The sequence below is a fragment of the Podarcis melisellensis genome (assembly GCF_964234715.1).
Source record: "Podarcis melisellensis genome assembly, chromosome: 16".
Taxonomy (NCBI): Eukaryota; Metazoa; Chordata; class Lepidosauria; order Squamata; family Lacertidae; genus Podarcis; species Podarcis melisellensis.
Window position 1 is genome coordinate 25,588,537 of NC_138533.1, and position 16,875 is coordinate 25,605,411.

General features: G+C 49.0%; 1 protein-coding gene across 2 annotated transcripts; it reads left to right on the forward strand.

The window, feature by feature from the left end:
* The first annotated feature begins 1,013 nt into the window (after nt 1-1,013).
* Nucleotides 1,014-15,394, forward strand: SLC7A4 (solute carrier family 7 member 4). 2 transcript variants are annotated; one of them, XM_081892350.1, is made up of 5 exons: nt 1,014-1,092; nt 6,435-7,488; nt 10,617-11,299; nt 12,421-12,529; nt 14,601-15,394. In XM_081892350.1, exons 2-5 carry the CDS (start codon nt 6,507-6,509, stop codon nt 14,795-14,797), a joined length of 1,971 nt encoding a protein of 656 aa, XP_081748476.1. In that variant the 5' UTR covers nt 1,014-1,092; nt 6,435-6,506; the 3' UTR covers nt 14,798-15,394. The 2 variants fall into 2 exon arrangements, with proteins under 2 accessions (XP_081748476.1, XP_081748475.1); XM_081892349.1 differs by lacking the exon at nt 1,014-1,092 and having other exon boundaries at nt 6,372-7,488.
* Nucleotides 15,395-16,875: the final 1,481 nt, after the last annotated feature.

Sequence of the window (16,875 nt, forward strand, 5' to 3'; positions counted from 1 at the left end):
CGTCTCATCCAGTTTCTTGGGTTCCTCTGGAGAGCTCAAAGGTGGGATGTAAAGAAGATCTCCCTGCTTGCAGCCTACATTGCGAGGTAGACTGCCTTTGAATGTGGGGGCACCATTTAACTGAAGACTAATCTACATTGATAGATCCACTTCCATGAAATTGTCCAATGGGGGGGGGGATTACACAGACAAAAGGAAAATATTCCCTAGCCAACAATCAATAGGCATATATAAATGATTTTAAAATAAACATCAAATTGTAGAGACCACACCAATGCAAAGTTTATTCAGCCACTCCTCATACTATCTCCAAATAGGTCTTACTCCAGTATACAAATTCAAGTTGTACATTTGCTTCCAAACACTAAATTCACAACAGAGCAAACCACGTAGCACTGATCAGCTAAAAAGCATCAGTTTGCCAAGCATGTTCTGACCTTTGCCAGCCTGTTGCCCTCCAGACATTTTGGACTCCAACTCCCATGTGATGGCAGTGGCAGTCACCCAAATATCGAGGAGACCAGGTTGGTTGTTAAAGGCTACCCTAAAAGCTCCTTTAAAAGCCATCTTGCCACCTCAGGGGGAAAGGCAATCTACCATTCCATCTCCCAAACATTGGTGGGGATGACTTTAGGGAAAAGGAAGGCTGAGCCTCTGGGCTTACCTGAACACAGCAAGGCTTACTCTTGAGTAGCCATGCTGGAGTCAATTTGGCCAGGGCATGTTTAAAGAAATCCATGCACCTCACACACTTCCCTCAGGCAGTCTTAACCCTTGGTTACCAGATGTCCCTGGATTTACAAATCAGTCCCCGTACAAAATCCATTGATGTTGAAAAGTGTCCCCGGAATTATTGAAAAAAATCTGGTAACCTTAATCATAGGTTAAGGCCTAGTGAATTCAATGGGGCTTACTCCCCAGGCAGTGAGCTCAGGATTATAACCAAGAAGGCTGTTTCCAAAGCACAGCGTCTGGCTTCCTCACCTCCTCCCACGCCATTCCCCAGGGGAGCAGGCGAGAGAAAGCTGCACCGGTTGGATTTCTGCCACTTTCTCTGCAAACAAGAATCCCCGGGCAAAGTGGCAACCGCAGGTAGGGAGTTTGTCCTTGGTTTGGGGGCTGGAGTGGGATGGGCACCCTTTGCAGAGAGCCCCGCCCTGAAGGATCTCTCCCCCCCCCTTTAGCAGAGCACCCCCCTTCCCCAATACCTGGGCTGCTTCAGAGCATCTCCCACCTCCTTCCTTTTGAGTCCCATCCGGGCTCGCCTGGGCAGCTGGTGCCGGTGGCGGCGGGAGGGGGGGCGGATTAAAAGCAACTCCCTCCCTCCTCTCCTGGAGAACAAATAAGGCCGTGACGCAGCGGCGCCGCTGCCGCCGAGCAGGAAAGGCCTTCGCCGGGTGCAGCGAGCGGAGCAGGTGAGCAGCAACTAGGGGGGTGGACGACGACCCGGGACGGCTCTGCAGGGCGATCCCCATCGGGAAGGGTCCCACCTGCTGCCCGGCCGGCGCAAGGTGCGCCTGCATCCGCCCGCCTGGCAGGTAAGGAGGAGCAGAGGCAGCAGGAGGCCCGGGACTGGGCGGAGGCTCCCGTAGGGCAGCGCCATCGGCCCGCGTCCGCCTCCGGGAGCCTAACCTCCAGCACCTGCCTCAGGGTGTCTAACCGCGAGCAGCTGTCCCGGGTGCCTTTTTGGGGATCGGCTGAGCATCCGCACAGGTGCTTCCACTAACCCAGGCGCTGCTCTGCCTTCGGGAGAGCGGGGAGCTGTCCAGGGTGGGGCAAGTGCTGAGCCGAGGCGGCCTCCTCCTGTCTTTAATATTTGGGGGACGGGGACGGGGACAGGTATTTTGTCCCAAGGGCAAAAAAATGGAAAGGGGGAATCTTGTGGTTCAAATTGGATGGGTGTGTGTGTGTTGTTTTCAATGGGGAAAATAACACTGGGCCAGAGCTCCGTGGTGGTGCCCCAGATTTGCATGCAGATGGTTGCAGGTTCAATTCCCAGGTAAAGATGGGGGAGAATCTACCTGAAACTTTGGAGGGCTGCTGCCAACCAGTGTATGGAATACTGAAGGGGATGGACCGATGGTCTGACTCTGTCTAAGGCTTCCTGTGTGACTTCACTTGTGTCTAATTTCAACATCAGTCTTCTTAGCCGCTTGCTTTCCTTCCTCCTGCCATACTCACAGTTGGTTACCCAAAACGCCCATCTCTGCCACTGACTTCCACCGCCAGCGGAGACGTTTCTGTCCAGCGCCCTGAAATTGTGATCCAAAACAAGCCCCCGTTTTCTGGGAGGTGTGGCAAAAGCGGTGCATCGGAGCATGTGCAGAGTTCCGCTCCTGTCCTGTCAGCTTGAAGAGCTGACACCCTTTGTGCACTGGGGTCAAAGTCAGGGGTTTCTGGGGAAGGAAGGCATAAACTCGAGGCAGCTCTGAGATCCAGCACCTCTCCCCGCCCCTGTTTAAAAAGGAAGCGCTGCTCACCAGTTTATTAAGGCAAAAGGGGGGCCCTGACCAGTGGCGTAGTGTGGGGGGTGCAGGGGGGGCCGGCCGCACCGGGCGCAACATCTGGGGGTTAGGGTTAGGGGGCGCAAATCCACGGGTTAGGGGGTGCAAATTACTTGCCTTGCCCTGGGTGCTGACAACCCACGCTACGCCACTGGCACTTACCCACAAAGCTCAGCCTGCCTTCTCACCTGCCTGCCTTCTTAGTGCCATCCAGTTCAAGGAGTGCCAGCACCTCCTGTCAGCTCCTTAGTCTTTCCTGTTGCCTTTGTAGAACTCAGCAGGCAGAAAGAGGCAGGGGCGAGGAAACTAGCCTGAGTTGACTCTGTCTGTCACTGGCGCCCCCTACTGTTGGGCTCCCTGCCTGCCGCCCTACCAACCCCAGTGGTCACCAGTCGTCACCTGTCCAATTTGGGACAAGGAGCAAGGAGGGGGAGAGGGGCCATTTTAGATCTAGGGTCAAACTAATGTAACATAGATTGTACCCTGCATGTCAGAGGGGTCCCTTGGGGATATGTAAAACACACACACACACACACACACACACCTTTGACTCAGGGCTGGACTCTTTTGCCATCAAGGCCATGGACATATTTTCCCAGAGGGTTTTTGTTGTTATTGTTGTTTTGTTGCTGTTGTTTTTGTAAACATATGCCTAAGTGTGGGGATTTGAGGCAGGGGCCGACCTTTTCAGTGGGGAGGAGGGAATTCACAGTTTTCAGAATACAAGAATATAGGGTGGGGGGGAGATAGATTCAATATTCAGCTGTAAAAAGAGTCAATTTCAAGAGCATTTTAATGTGTATAAATATACACGTAGATACACAGAACTTATAATCCAAGAAATATGCTTGCTTCTCCTGAGAAATAAACACATGTAGTCTAATAGGTGGGCAGGTGGCAACACTTAATCCATTGCAGGGGGTTGGACTAGATGACCATTACGGGTCCCTTCCAACTCTATTTCTGTGATTCCCTAAATGACACACACCCCAGCACATAATACCCACATGCCTGCTTTTAAAAATATATATATATTATTCAGTTTCAACATTTTTAACATATGCAGTCAAAACACAATTTCATATTTTCTCTTTTTCTTGTCAGCTTCTCACCCCTTTTCCACGGAGTTGTTGTTATTCCCCTTCTGTTGCATCCGATCTTCTTCATGCCTGTTTTGTTGACATCCCTGCAGCCCCACCCACCCAAGTTGCTATTCTTGTTGAGATAGGAATAGATGCTAGGAGAGGATATATTTATTAGATATTATCCTTCCTTCCTTCACATGTGCGATTTCAGCAGAGTGCTGCCCCTTTGTAGCTTGAACGGAAGCTTAGATAGTCTAGATTTAGCTTTTCAGTTTAAGTAATCCAGAGTGCTTTAAGGCAGACTGGACTCTCCAGGTATTTCCCCCTCCCCACATCCCTCAAACAATAATCACACAGACAGTCTCGTAAAATGTAAAATATAACATTTACTCACTCAGAAGAGTAACAGATTCAGGAGGCTTAAAATGGTAATTTGGTTACAAAGGCATACTTAAGTCGAGCTCAAAATGTGGTGCTCTCACATTGCTGGCATGGTGGGAAAAGATGGAAAGAGATGGAAAGAAATGGAAAAGAGGACATACCCCGGCAGGTAAAGGTAAATGTACCCCTGACCATTTGGTCCAGTCGTGGACGACTCTGGGGTTGCGGCACTCATCTTGCTCTATAGGCCAAGGGAGCCGGCGTTTGTCTGCAATTTCCGGGTCATGTGGCCAGCATGACTAAGCCACTTCTGGCAAAAACAGAGCAGCGCACGGAAATGCCGTTTACCTTCCCGCCTAGTGGTACCTATTTATCTACTTGCACTTTGACGTGCTTTCGAACTGCTAGGTTGGCAGGAGCTGGGACCGAGCAACAAGAGCTCACCCCGTCGCGGGGATTCGAACCGCCAACCTTCTCAGCAAGCACTAGGCTCTGTGGTTTAGACCACAGCGCCACCCACATCAAATATATAGAAATGCCCACCCCCTGTCAGGGCACTGTGGAAGTGTCTCTCGCAGAGTTCTCTCCAGCAAACTTACATGAAAGCACTGTCAGCTTTGGCTCCTTATCATGTGCCTATCTAGCAGAACATGAATGGTTTTACTGCATTTTAAATAACCCACAATAATTACTGAGGATTCTTCCCTCGGGAAAGAGTTTTCCTTCTTCAGGCAAACTGGTCCCCAGTTACCAAGGGGCAGTCTCCAATCTTCTGGCCCCTATCCCAGGTCAACAGCTTTCTTTGGGTGACAACCTTGCCTTTTGTGTCAGTCTTTTGGAAAAAACAACAACAAAAGTGTTAAGTGTGTACGGTTGTGTCCGCGCTATTCTGCAAGCTTCACAGGAATATAGGAAGCAGTCTTCTACTGAGTCAGAACCGTGGGCCCACCTAGCTTGGTGATGTCTGCATGGGCTGGCAGCAGCCTTAGGGAAGTTTCTCTCCCAGTCCTACCCAGAGATGCCATGGGCGACTGAACTTGCATGCATAGCAGATGCTCTGCCACTGGATTATAGCCTTTTAAATACATTTGCTGCCCCTCATCTATGCATGGAGAATTCTTCCATTTTGGACCACAGTGCATTGAGAGTTATAACCTTCCTGTTTATGCTCAGATGCACAGAAGCGCAAAACAGAAATTCAATCCGATGCTGTTCCCTTGAAAGGAAGAAAAAAAAATCCAGGAACAAAAATGGAGGCAGTAAAGGGTTAATATCCACCACCCATGCACTTTCTGCAATTGACATTTGAAGAAGTACAAAACAATGAGTGTTCTTTATTGTTTGGAGAATTGCTCTGCCATTTACACAATGGCCTTGACTTCTCATGTACTTGCTTATATTGTTATCCCTTTTTATTGGGTTCTGTCTGTGATCTGTCTTTTCGTTCCTTATGCTGAGTCAGGCCATTGGTCCATCTAGCACAGTGTTTCTTACTCTGACTGGCAGCTGCTCTCCGGGGTTTCAGTCAGGGAACGTTCCAAGCATTACCTGCAGATATTGCCATTAGGGATTGCTGCCACCTGGGGCCTTCTGCTTGCAAGACACAGATTCTGTCACCAAGCTATGGACCTTCAACCTCTAGGACTTAAATGACTTGGAGGGTGTGAGAGAGAGAGAGATGCATCTTCATATCAAAATACCAAGCCGTGATTGGAAAGGCTTCCAAGGCTGTGTGCATTCCTAAAAACTGCTAATAGTTCCTTTAAAAATTTAAATTTAACAGCCAGTGCAGGTTGTTACAGAGCAGGTAAAGAGAAAAGGGAAAAAAGTATTCCACAGTACAGTGGTACCTTGGGTTACATACACTTCAGGTTACAGACTCCGCTAACCCAGAAATAGTACCTTGGGTTAAGAACTTTGCTTTAGGATGAGAACAGAAATCGTGCTCTGGTGGCGCGGCGGCAGCAGGAGGCCCCATTAGCTAAAGTGGTGCTTCAGGTTAAGAACAGTTTCAGGTTAAGAACGGACCTCCGGAACGAATTAAGTACTTAACCCGAGGCACCACTGTACAGAATATCGGGCAGTTAACAAGAGTATAAGTGTGCAATGGCAGAGGGTCTGTTGTGCTTTTGTTCCTGCACGCTGAAGGCAAGCTATGATAGTGAAAATGAGTTTCTACACTGAAGTCCTATGTGTGCTGGGCTCTCTCTCCAATCTCCCCCTTCCCCCAGGGCCTCGCACAACCAGCTTGGAAGGACAACTTTCCGCACAGGAACACTCTAGCCCATCAAACAGGATATTTAAAAAAGCTAAACCTGTTCTGCAGGAACTTAGGCACAGTGCCCTTGCTTTGCTTCCATTCAACTTCCAACCTCCACCCCAGCTGGCTTCTAGGCTGGTCAAGCACTAAGTCCTGATGAGCACCTCTGATTTCACAACCCTTTCCTTCCTCGCTTTTGCCCAGGAGTCGGAGACGCTTCTGCCTTCCCCCCGAACCTTCGAGTGGAGGAAACGGCCCTCCGTCCTCGGCGGCAAGATGGTGACCCGCCTCCCTCGCTCGGCGGACCTGGCCCGCTTCTGCCAGAAGCTCAACCGGGTCAAGACCCTGGAGGACGACATGATGGAGACGTCCTTCAACCGCTGCCTCACCACCGTCGACTTGGCGCTCCTCGGCATTGGCGCCATGGTGGGCTCTGGCCTCTACGTCCTCACGGGCACAGTGGCCAAGGAGACGGCCGGGCCGGCCATCGTTGTGTCCTTCATCATCGCTGGCATTGCCTCGCTGCTGGCTGCCCTCTGCTATGCTGAGTTTGGCGCTCACGTGCCCAAGACAGGCTCGGCCTACATGTTCACCTATGTCTCCGTAGGCGAGATCTGGGCCTTCCTGATCGGGTGGAACGTCATTCTGGAGTACATGATAGGTGGAGCGGCTGTGGCCAGGGCCTGGAGCGGCTACCTGGATGCTATCTTTGACCACCGGATCAAGAACTTCACAGAGACTCATGTAGGCAGTTGGCACATCCCCTTCTTGGCCCATTACCCAGACTTCTTGGCCTTTGGCATCCTCCTTGTGGCCACGGCCTTCATCTCCTTTGGTGCCCGTGTCTCCTCCTGGCTCAACCACGTCTTCTCTGCCATCAGCATGGGGGTCATCCTTTTCATCCTCATCATGGGCTTCGTCCTGGCCCGGCCTCAAAACTGGGGGGCCGCTGAAGGCGGGTTCGCCCCGTACGGCATTTCAGGGATCATGGCCGGCTCGGCCACCTGCTTTTACGCATTTGTGGGCTTCGATGTCATCGCCACCTGCAGCGAGGAGGCCCGCAACCCGCAGAGGGCCATTCCAAGAGCCATCGCCATCTCGCTGAGCCTCGCCACGGGAGCCTACATCCTGGTCTCCATGGTGCTGACGCTCATGGTGCCCTGGCACTCTTTGAATCCCGACTCGGCGCTGGCCGACGCCTTTTACCAGAGGGGCTATTCCTGGGCTGGCTTCATCGTGGCTGCCGGGTCCATCTGCGGTGAGTCAGAGCTGCATTTCCAGGATGTGGGCTCATTCTAAACCAGGGATGAGGGAGCTGTCTTTCAGCCTGAGGGCGGCATTCCCTCGTGTGCGACTTTCCAGGGGCCGCACACCACTGGTGGGCAGGGCCGGAGGCAAAAGTGGGTGGAGGAATGGACAGAACTGTCCCCTGTCAGCTAGATTTCTGCTCTCTCCATCCAGCAAGAAGGGTTTGACGCCGTTTTGGAAGACATTCCAGCCAGATAAAAGCACTTAAGAAGGGTCCAGAGCAGGGCTGGTGGAGGCTTTGGCCTGGGAGACAGCAGAATCATGCCACACATAGAGAATCATACCCCGTTAAATGGACATGGCTTCCCCCCAAAGCATTCTGGGAGCTCTTGTTTGTTAAGGGGACTGAGAATTGTTGGTAGAACACCTCTTTTTTGGCGATCACTCGTAGCCGAGTAAGATTGTCTTCCATGAACACGGTTTTAACAGTGAGTCCGTAAGTGACTGTGGAGGCCAGTTCTGGATCCACACTTCCTTCCACAGTGGAGACACAGCAGGAGTCGATCATGGTGAGGGTTTGCCCAATGTGCCTTCCTCTTAGCACGTTTCTCCCTTTCGTTCTGAGTTCAAGTGTCTTCAAACTCCAAGACACCTTTGGTAAAGGCTGTTCTCCAATTGGAGCGCTCGCAGGCAAGTGTTTCCCAATTGTCGGTGTTTATACTACCTTTTTAAAGATTTGAGTCTTTGAACCTCTTTTGCTAACCACCAGCATTACACTTTCCATTTTTAAGTTGGGAATAGAGTAATTGCTTTGGAAGACGATAATTAGGCATCTGAACAACATGACCAGTCCAACGAAGTTGATGTTGAAGAATCATTGCTTTGACACTGGTGATCTTTGCTTCTTCCAGTTCACTGGCATTAGTTATTTTCATTGCCATGATCCTATACTTTGTCATAGAGATCATATATTGAACAGATGGAAAGTTCTTTAATCTGAGTAGGCTGAAAGCAAAGAGTAAGGTTACTGTAGCTTCCATCATAGAACTTCAGAATGCTGAGGAGACCCCTTAGTCCCCTCACAGAACTGCACTTCCCAGAGTGGTTTAACAGCCACTCCCTCTTCCCACAATAACCCCGGGAGGTAAGTTAAGCTGTAAGAGGCAATGACTGGCCCAGTATACCTGAAGAAGGAGCGTCTCCACCCCCATCATTCAGCCTGGACACCAAAGTCCCACTCCAAGGGCCTTCTGGCAGTTCCCTCACTGCGAGAAGTGAGGTTACTGGGAACCAGGCAGAGGGCCTTCTAGATAGTGGTGCCTGCCCTGTGGCACACCCTCCCATCAAATATCAAGGAGATAAATAACTTTTAGAAGACATCTGAAGGCAGTCCTGTATCAGGAAGTTTTTAATGTTTGATATTCTATGGTGTTTTTATATTTTGCTGGAAGCTGCCTAGAGTGGCTGGGGCAACCCAGTCAAATAGGTGTTATATTATTATTATTATTACTGTATTTAATAAATCATATACCACCCTATACCTGGTGGTCTCAGGGTGGTTCACAGAGCAAAATCAAAATATAAAACTACAAAATATATAATCAAAATAAAAACAACACCCCCAACACCCCCCCCCCACATTTTAAAAGGGCATAGGATGTCAATCAAATCAACCAAAGGCCTTGTTAAAAAGGAACTTTTTTGCCTGGCGCCTAAAGGTGTGTAATGAAGGCGCCAGGCAAACTTCCCTGGGGAGAGCATTCCGCAGACAGGGAGCCACTGCAGAGAAGGCCCTGTTCTCGTGTTGCCACCCTCTGGTCCTCTCAAGAAGGAGGCACATGAAGAAGGGCCTCAGAAGATGACCTCAGGGTCTGGGTAGGTTCATATGGGAAGAGGCAGTCCTTGAGGTATTGTGGTCCTGAGCCATTCAAGGCTTTATAGGTCAAAACTAGCACTTTGAATTGGGCCCGGAAAGTAATTGGTAGCCAGTGTAGTCAGAGCAGGATAGGTATAATATGTTCAAACCGTCTTGCTCCAGTGAGCAACTTGGCTGCTGAATTCTCCACTAGCTGAAATTTCCGAGCCGTCTTCAGAGGCAGCCCTACATATAATGCATGGCAGTAATCTAACCTTGAGGTTACCAGAGCATAGACAACAGTAGTTAGGCTATCCCTGTCCCGATAGGGCTGTAGCTAGGCTACCAGCCAAAGCTGATGGAAGGCATTGTGGGCCACTGAGGCCACCTGAGACTCGAACGATAGCAGATAATAATAATAATAATAATAATAATAATTGTTGTTGTTGTTGTTGTTGTCTTGGCTCACTGGGTGACCTAACATGATGGCTGCTGTGACCCATGGATGCCTTTTGCCTTTATGGGTCTAAGGTGCTAGCCGGCTACATTAAGGGATGGGGTGGGTCCTCTGTTTTGGCTTCCTTACTCCATCCCTCCAGGGCAGAGCCTTGCAGAGCTAGGCAGAGGCCCGGGCCAGGTAGATAATGTGCCCCCCTTTTTTACCCTCGGGATAACTGAAGTCTTATAAATAAAGTATATAAATAATTTTCACAAAAGTTATGCTGACAAATAATTTTATTTCAAAGCATGAACCGTATCTGCATATAAAGACAAAATGGAAAAGATAGATATACAATACAGTAGTATCTCGGGTTAAGTACTTAATTTGTTCCGGAGGTCTGTACTTAACCTGAAACTGTTCTTAACCTGAAGCACCACTTTAGCTAATGGGGTCTCCTGCTGCTGCTGCTGCTGCTGCTGCCGCCGCCGTGCAATTTCTGTTCTCATCCTGAGGTAAAGTTCTTAACCCGAGGTACTATTTCTGGGTTAGCAGAGTCTGTAACCTGAAGCGTATGTAACCTGAAGCGTACGTAACCCGAGGTACCACTATGGTGCTTTTAAAAAATACATAGGGAAAAGGATTATTTTAAGTGAATATGCTGACCGAGGCCCCCTTTGGAATTGGAGGCCCAGGCCAAGTGACCCATATGGACCCTCCCTCTGTCTGGGCCTGTCCAGGGCTGTCCTGCTCCTCCAGCAAGCTTTAGCAGGGACTGCCTGCCTTGTGGCTGGCATCTCTCTGGCTCACCTACCCTTTCCCTTTCTTCTCTCTCTCTCTCCAGCCATGAACACCGTCCTCCTCAGCAACCTCTTCTCTCTCCCTCGCATCGTTTACGCCATGGCAGAGGACGGGCTCTTCTTTAAGGTCTTCTCGCGTGTCCACCCTCGGACGCAGGTCCCCGTGGTGGCCATTGTGGTCTTTGGCATCCTCATGTCTCTCCTGGCCCTCAGCTTGGACCTGGAGGCTTTGGTCCAGTTCCTGTCCATCGGCACCCTCTTGGCCTACACCTTTGTGGCTGCCAGCGTGATCATTCTGCGCTTCCAGCGGGTCAAGACGGAGGAAGCATCCAACACATCCGCCAGGAGTGAGGCTTCTGCCCCGGCGTCCACCGAGAGCATCGGCGCCACGGAACCCAAGGAATACGAGTCTTTCTCAGATAAGCTCCACCTGGTGGACAAGGAGAAGTCGAAAAGCAGGCGAGAAGGGGGGCAAATGAAGGCCTTTTTTGAACCCTACCTAGGCTTCCTGGCAGACTTCGACCCCGGCGAAGTGGTCACGGTGGCCGTGATCATCCTTATGGTGTCAGCAATCTGCTTATCCTCCATCCTGGTATTTGGGCAGAACCAACTCCACCTCCCCACTTGGAGCTTTGTCTTGCTGGTCCTCCTCTTCAGCTTAGCCTTTGTGTTCAGTGTGGTCCTCATCAGCGTTCATCAGCAGCAGCAAAGCACCCAGACATTCCAGGTAGAGATGGGGGAGAGATTTAACACCATTTGCATTTATATTATTATTATTATTATTATTATTATTATTATTAATTGTATACTGCCCTATACCTGTAGATCTCAGGGCGGTTCACAACACACAGTTGCAATATACGGAGCACAAAATACATAATAAAAATAATCAAAACGATTAACAGTGCTATTGTATACACACTAATGAACGATACCCTCCCCAACAAAAGCCCCTAGACAATACTCCAGCCCACATGTACAAAAATCTAAATTAACATGTAACATTCAACAATGATTTAAAACAACCCCACCCTCCAAATAAAACAGTATTGTCCATATTCCCAGAGCTGGCACACTGAGCGGACCTTGCCCAGAGAGAAAAGCAGAGAGCTTAAAAACTCTTGAGATGACAGCTATCTCCAAGCGGGTACAGTGCAAAAAAAGAGCTTTTAAGCTGCTTGCCTTGCCTAGGTTTAACTTGCTCCATCTTAATTAGCTGGCCTCCAGCTGCATATGGTTGAAATCGCACAAGTTAGATAAACGGGAGATGTGATGGTATTGTACACTAACCGAAAAACAGCTTGCTGTCAAAATTTGCACATCTTTGAATTTTGCAATGCTAGTTCTCCAGACAGGAATTATTATTATTATTATTATTATTAACAACAATAATACCGTAATTAAATTTACACCCTGTCCTTTCTCTGAAAGGAGCCCCAGGGAAGCGATCAGTTACACAGATTAAAAACAAGAACAGTTAAAATGTTCTAAAAACAAAGGCAATTTAAAACATCTAATAGTAGTTAAATACATTCTTCCCTTCCAAAAATCTTAGGATTGCCAGGAACAGTATTCTTCAGCCCCCAACAGCTGGATAAACAGGGATGTTTTCAAATTCCTTTTCATCCCACCTCAGGCACCAACAAACCGTGCTATACCACTGGCCACCCGTTATCAATGGACATTCAGAGAACAAGGGGTGCAAAGAGTCTTAAGAAAAGGTTAATCCGCCCATGTAAGGGCATTTGTCCCACCCCATGTTTTTTCAATCAGCCCTGCTGGAAAAGACCACTAAGTGCATCCTCCCATTTTCCTGCTCTCAATTCCCTGGGTCTTCTTTTTCTTCAGCTCCCTCTGGTACCACTGACTCCAGCACTGAGCATTTTCATCAATGTCTACCTCATGCTGAAACTCAACTACATGACCTGGATCCGGTTTTCTGTGTGGCTGCTCGTGGGTGAGTTTGGGGATCGGGTGCACACCCAAGAGCGAGGAGAGAAATCGGGAGAAGTAATGTGGAAGGAAAGTGCATATATTGGGGTGAAACGTGCCTAAAAATGAATATAATTACTGTAATCAGGGGTGCCAACTGTTGGGATACTGCCTGGGGCATCAGGCAGTCAGACGATCACCAGTCTCCCTTGGAATGGCATCAATCAGCGACACAAGTCTCAGATATATTTAGAGACCCGTGCACACTCTGGTGTGTAAATCTTCTCATACCAGAAAAGGCTGACAGAGCCATGTGTAAGCAATATATTACAGCATTTTATTCAGCAGCAGGAACAAAGGAAAAAACATGTCTGCTTCCCTTCGTCTCCAGCAAAACAGCAGCAATACAAAAGCTATATACAAACCGAAGTTCCCAGCAAGCGCTGGAAGTAAACAGGCATGTGACACACAACAGTCCTGCCTGTACCCTTTTAAGGTGGAACGGAACTATATCCTAACACCAACTTGAATAAAATATTGGGGGGCAGGTAAGCCCTACACCACATAATTGATCACATGACATGGCGCACACACACCATTTGAATGGCAATGCCCATCAACTTTGGGGACCCAGACCTTTTCATTGGAAATTTGTGGGGGTTCCCCCCCTCTACTTGGTACCCCTGTAATTAAAGAGGATAGCAGACAAAAATCCATTCCATTGGGGGAAATGGCTTTGAGAACGTTTGTGCATACGAAGAAATTCAAACCCAAATGCTGATGAATGTTCATGAGGACTTAAAAAATAAATAAATTGCAGACTGCTATGGGAAGGTGGGGAACTACTGAACTTAAGGCTGGGAAAAGGAGAAATCAGATTTGAGAGATTTGCCCACCCCTAATGTCTAAAGCAGTCTTCCCAACCTGGGGCCCTCCAGACGGTTTGGACTGCAATTCTCACCCTCAGCCAGCAGTTGTATCATGCTACGGCTAATGGGAGTTATAGTAATTAAAAAAAACCATAATCCACACACACAGTTTAAAAGGCCATAGATTGTTTAACTAGCCAAAGGCCTGGGAGAAGAGGAATGTTTTTGCCTGGCACCTAAAAATATGTAATGAAGGAGCACATGAAGAAGGGCCTCAGATGATAATCATAGAGTCCGGGTTGGTTCATCTGGAGATAGGCGGTCCTTGACATATGTATAATGGCAGGTGGAGCTGGATCTAAGCATTGCAACTGGGGGTTAGCCAAAGTGGTGCCCTTCAGATGTTATTTGAATTAGCAGTTATCAAATTTGTTAGACTCCTTTCTCCCTACAGAAATACAAAGTGCAAAAAGTCAAAAACGAAACAGTAGAATAACAATTTCTCTGCAAGGTATTGAAAATCACACAACTCTACAAGGAAATCAACATCAGCAAGATAATCATTAACTGAGAACAAATCGGAAATTAGTAACATATAAAGCAGCCGATCAAGGGACGTGGGTGGCGCTGTGGGTTAAACCACAGAGCCTAGGACTTGCCGATCAGAAGGTTGGCGGTTCGAATCCCCATGATGGGGTGAGCTCCCGTTGCTCGGTCCCTGCTCCTGCCAACCTAGCAGTATGAAAGCACGTCAAAATGCAAGTAGATAAATAGGTACCACTCTGGTGGGAAGGTAAACGGCATTTCTGTGCGCTGCTCTGGTTCGCCAGAAGTGGCTTAGTCATGCTGGCCACATGACCCAGAGGCTGTGCGCCGGCTCCCTCGGCCAATAAAGCGAGATGAGCGCCGCAACCCCAGAGTTGGTCACGACTGGACCTAATGGTCAGGGGTCCCTTTACCTTTACCTAAAGCAGCCCATCATATTTCACCAAAAGCCTGCATGTAGGAAAAGCAGAGTCTGCCCTTTTCCCATCTGCCAGGAAACAAGGGGGACCAATGAAAGTCTGTGCCAGCTGGCTGGGGCTGATGGGGAGTTGTAATCCAAACCACCCAAGGAGGGCACCAGGTTGGGGAAGGTTGGTCTTAATGTATGCCACCATTCTGGGCTCTGGTGCTGGGTTTGGGGGTTGAGGCTGCTGATCTGTCTCTTTGTGCGTTCGTCTACAGGTTTGCTGGTTTATTTTGGTTACGGCATCTGGCACAGCAAAGAGAACCTACGGGAGCCCACGGCACACTCGGTCTGTGCCCGCTACGTGGTTTTCCCAAGCGGCAGCCTGGAAGAGACAGTCCAGGCTGTGCAGCCCAGCACTCAGCCCTCTCAGGGATTGGAGGAAATGGCAGGCGAGGACGAAGCCAAGAGGTGATGCGGAGAGGCCTAACTTGGAGGAGACCCTTCCCTTTGACCACCACCCCCAGCCCACCCACCACTCTCCAGTGTTTTGGCAGAAAGGAGCCCTCGTCTGATTCAGCCAGGAAGACTCTGGGAGTGCTACTGAGCAGAGATCTACTGCTTCTGCTTTCCTGCTTGGTCTGTGTTTCTGCTCTGGAAAGCTGGACCCATCTTGCCATTGAAAACTGCCCAGTCTATCCTGCCCTCCAGCTTGGAACCGAGAGCTGATCTGCAGACAGCCCGTCTCAACCCGCAGCGGACGGGGGGGTGGGCTATCTTTGTACTATTCCATTATCTACGTGTTTCCCCCCTTTTCTTTCCTCCAGGCTGCTGCCCTGGCTGCCTGCAACCTTCATTCCAGGTGTCCCGTTTAGATTATTTTGGGGTGGCTCCTGTTTGATGGGTTCGTACAAAAGGGCAAGATGGGAGGGGCACCGCTGTGCCAGCTTCAGGGGTCGGTTCTCATTCCCAGACCGTTAGACGAGACTGTCTTGGCTCTGCTTTGACGGAAAGCTGTCTTTTGCCTGCCACAAAATACGCTAGAGTAAATGGTATCTCTGCGTGGAACGAGGCAGTAGGCATTTTCGCACTGTGAGTGTGTCTGTCTCTCAATGATGCCTAGTGGATTGTGTATGCCAGAAAGCATGGACGACAACTGCCATCATCCCCAGCCGGCACAGCCTGATGGTGATGATGATTGATTGATTGACAACCTGCCCTTCACCCTAAGGTCCCAGGGTGGTTTACGGCATTAAAACACAACATTAAAAGCAATTTCAAACAACTTGCAACCATAACTATAAGTTGGGTCCTAAAAATATACACCTCACGTCAAAAGCCAGAGTAAAGAGGTGCATCTTCAGGATCCTCTAAAAGCTGCACAATGAAGGTGCAAGATGCACTTCTGTGGGGAGGGACTTCTCCAGTTTAGGGGCCACCACAGAGAAGGCCCTCTCTCAGACCACCGCCACCCCAAGTCCCTGAGGGCAGAGGAACTACCAAGAGGGACTGCCCTACTGATCTCAGAACCCGATGGTCTCTAGGGAAGACTGTGGTATTTGAGTTATTTCGGGCTTTAAACACCAACATCAGCACCTTGATTTTGGGTCCAGAAGCGAGCTGGCAACCAGTGCAGCTGTTTTAAAATGCGGGAGATCTAAATGGATTACCCCAGCCAGTAATCTGACTGCTGCCTTTTGACTAAGTGAAGTTTCCAAATCGTCTTCAAGGGTAGCCCCACGTAGACAGCATTGCAGTAATCCAGTCTGGAAGTTAGCAGAGCTTGGGGGTAGGTGTTAAAGTCCAGGTTGGTGAAGAAGGGAAGGGATTTATCACTTTCTCCACCAAATCAACTTACCATTTCTCAGCCCCTTCTGCCTTTTAGTGTTCGATAACCAACTCTCCCCTCTCAGCAGCTCAAAGGTGGCATGGATTGAACAGGTGCCAGCCAGGCAAACGATACCTTAATTGGTGACAGCTCAAGTATGCCCCACAATACTAGTAGCTCCCAGAATTGAACTTGGACATACACTTAATTTTTTTTTCACACCAGAAAAGTTAAGTGTCTGTGTGGCCATTCCTCATTCTGGAAATATTCCAGTGGAAAAGGGGCTATTTACAAAAAGGTGAAATCATAGAATGGTAGAGTTGGAACCCCCCTGCAAAGCAGGAATCTCAACTAAATGATACATGACAAATGGTCATACAACTTCTGCTTAAAAACTTCCAAGGAAGGAGAATCCACCACCGTTAAACAGCTCTTACCGTCAGAAAGTTCTTCTTGAAGTTTAGTTGAAATCTCCTTTCTTGTGACTTGAATCCACTGGTTCATAAAGTAGACACCTGTCCTTGGGAGACCATCTGCCCTGCTTCCATGTCAGAGACTATTCCGGGGCATGTTTCTGCAGCAGCAGTGGCTAAACCATCTGATTATAGAGAGCCATGAGGTTCATGGCAAGGCCACAGCCAGGGACTCGTGCACAAATCCAGCAGGGAGCTTCCTCTATGGCCACTTAGGGGTTTGTCTTTAATTCATTTCATAGCACAAAAATT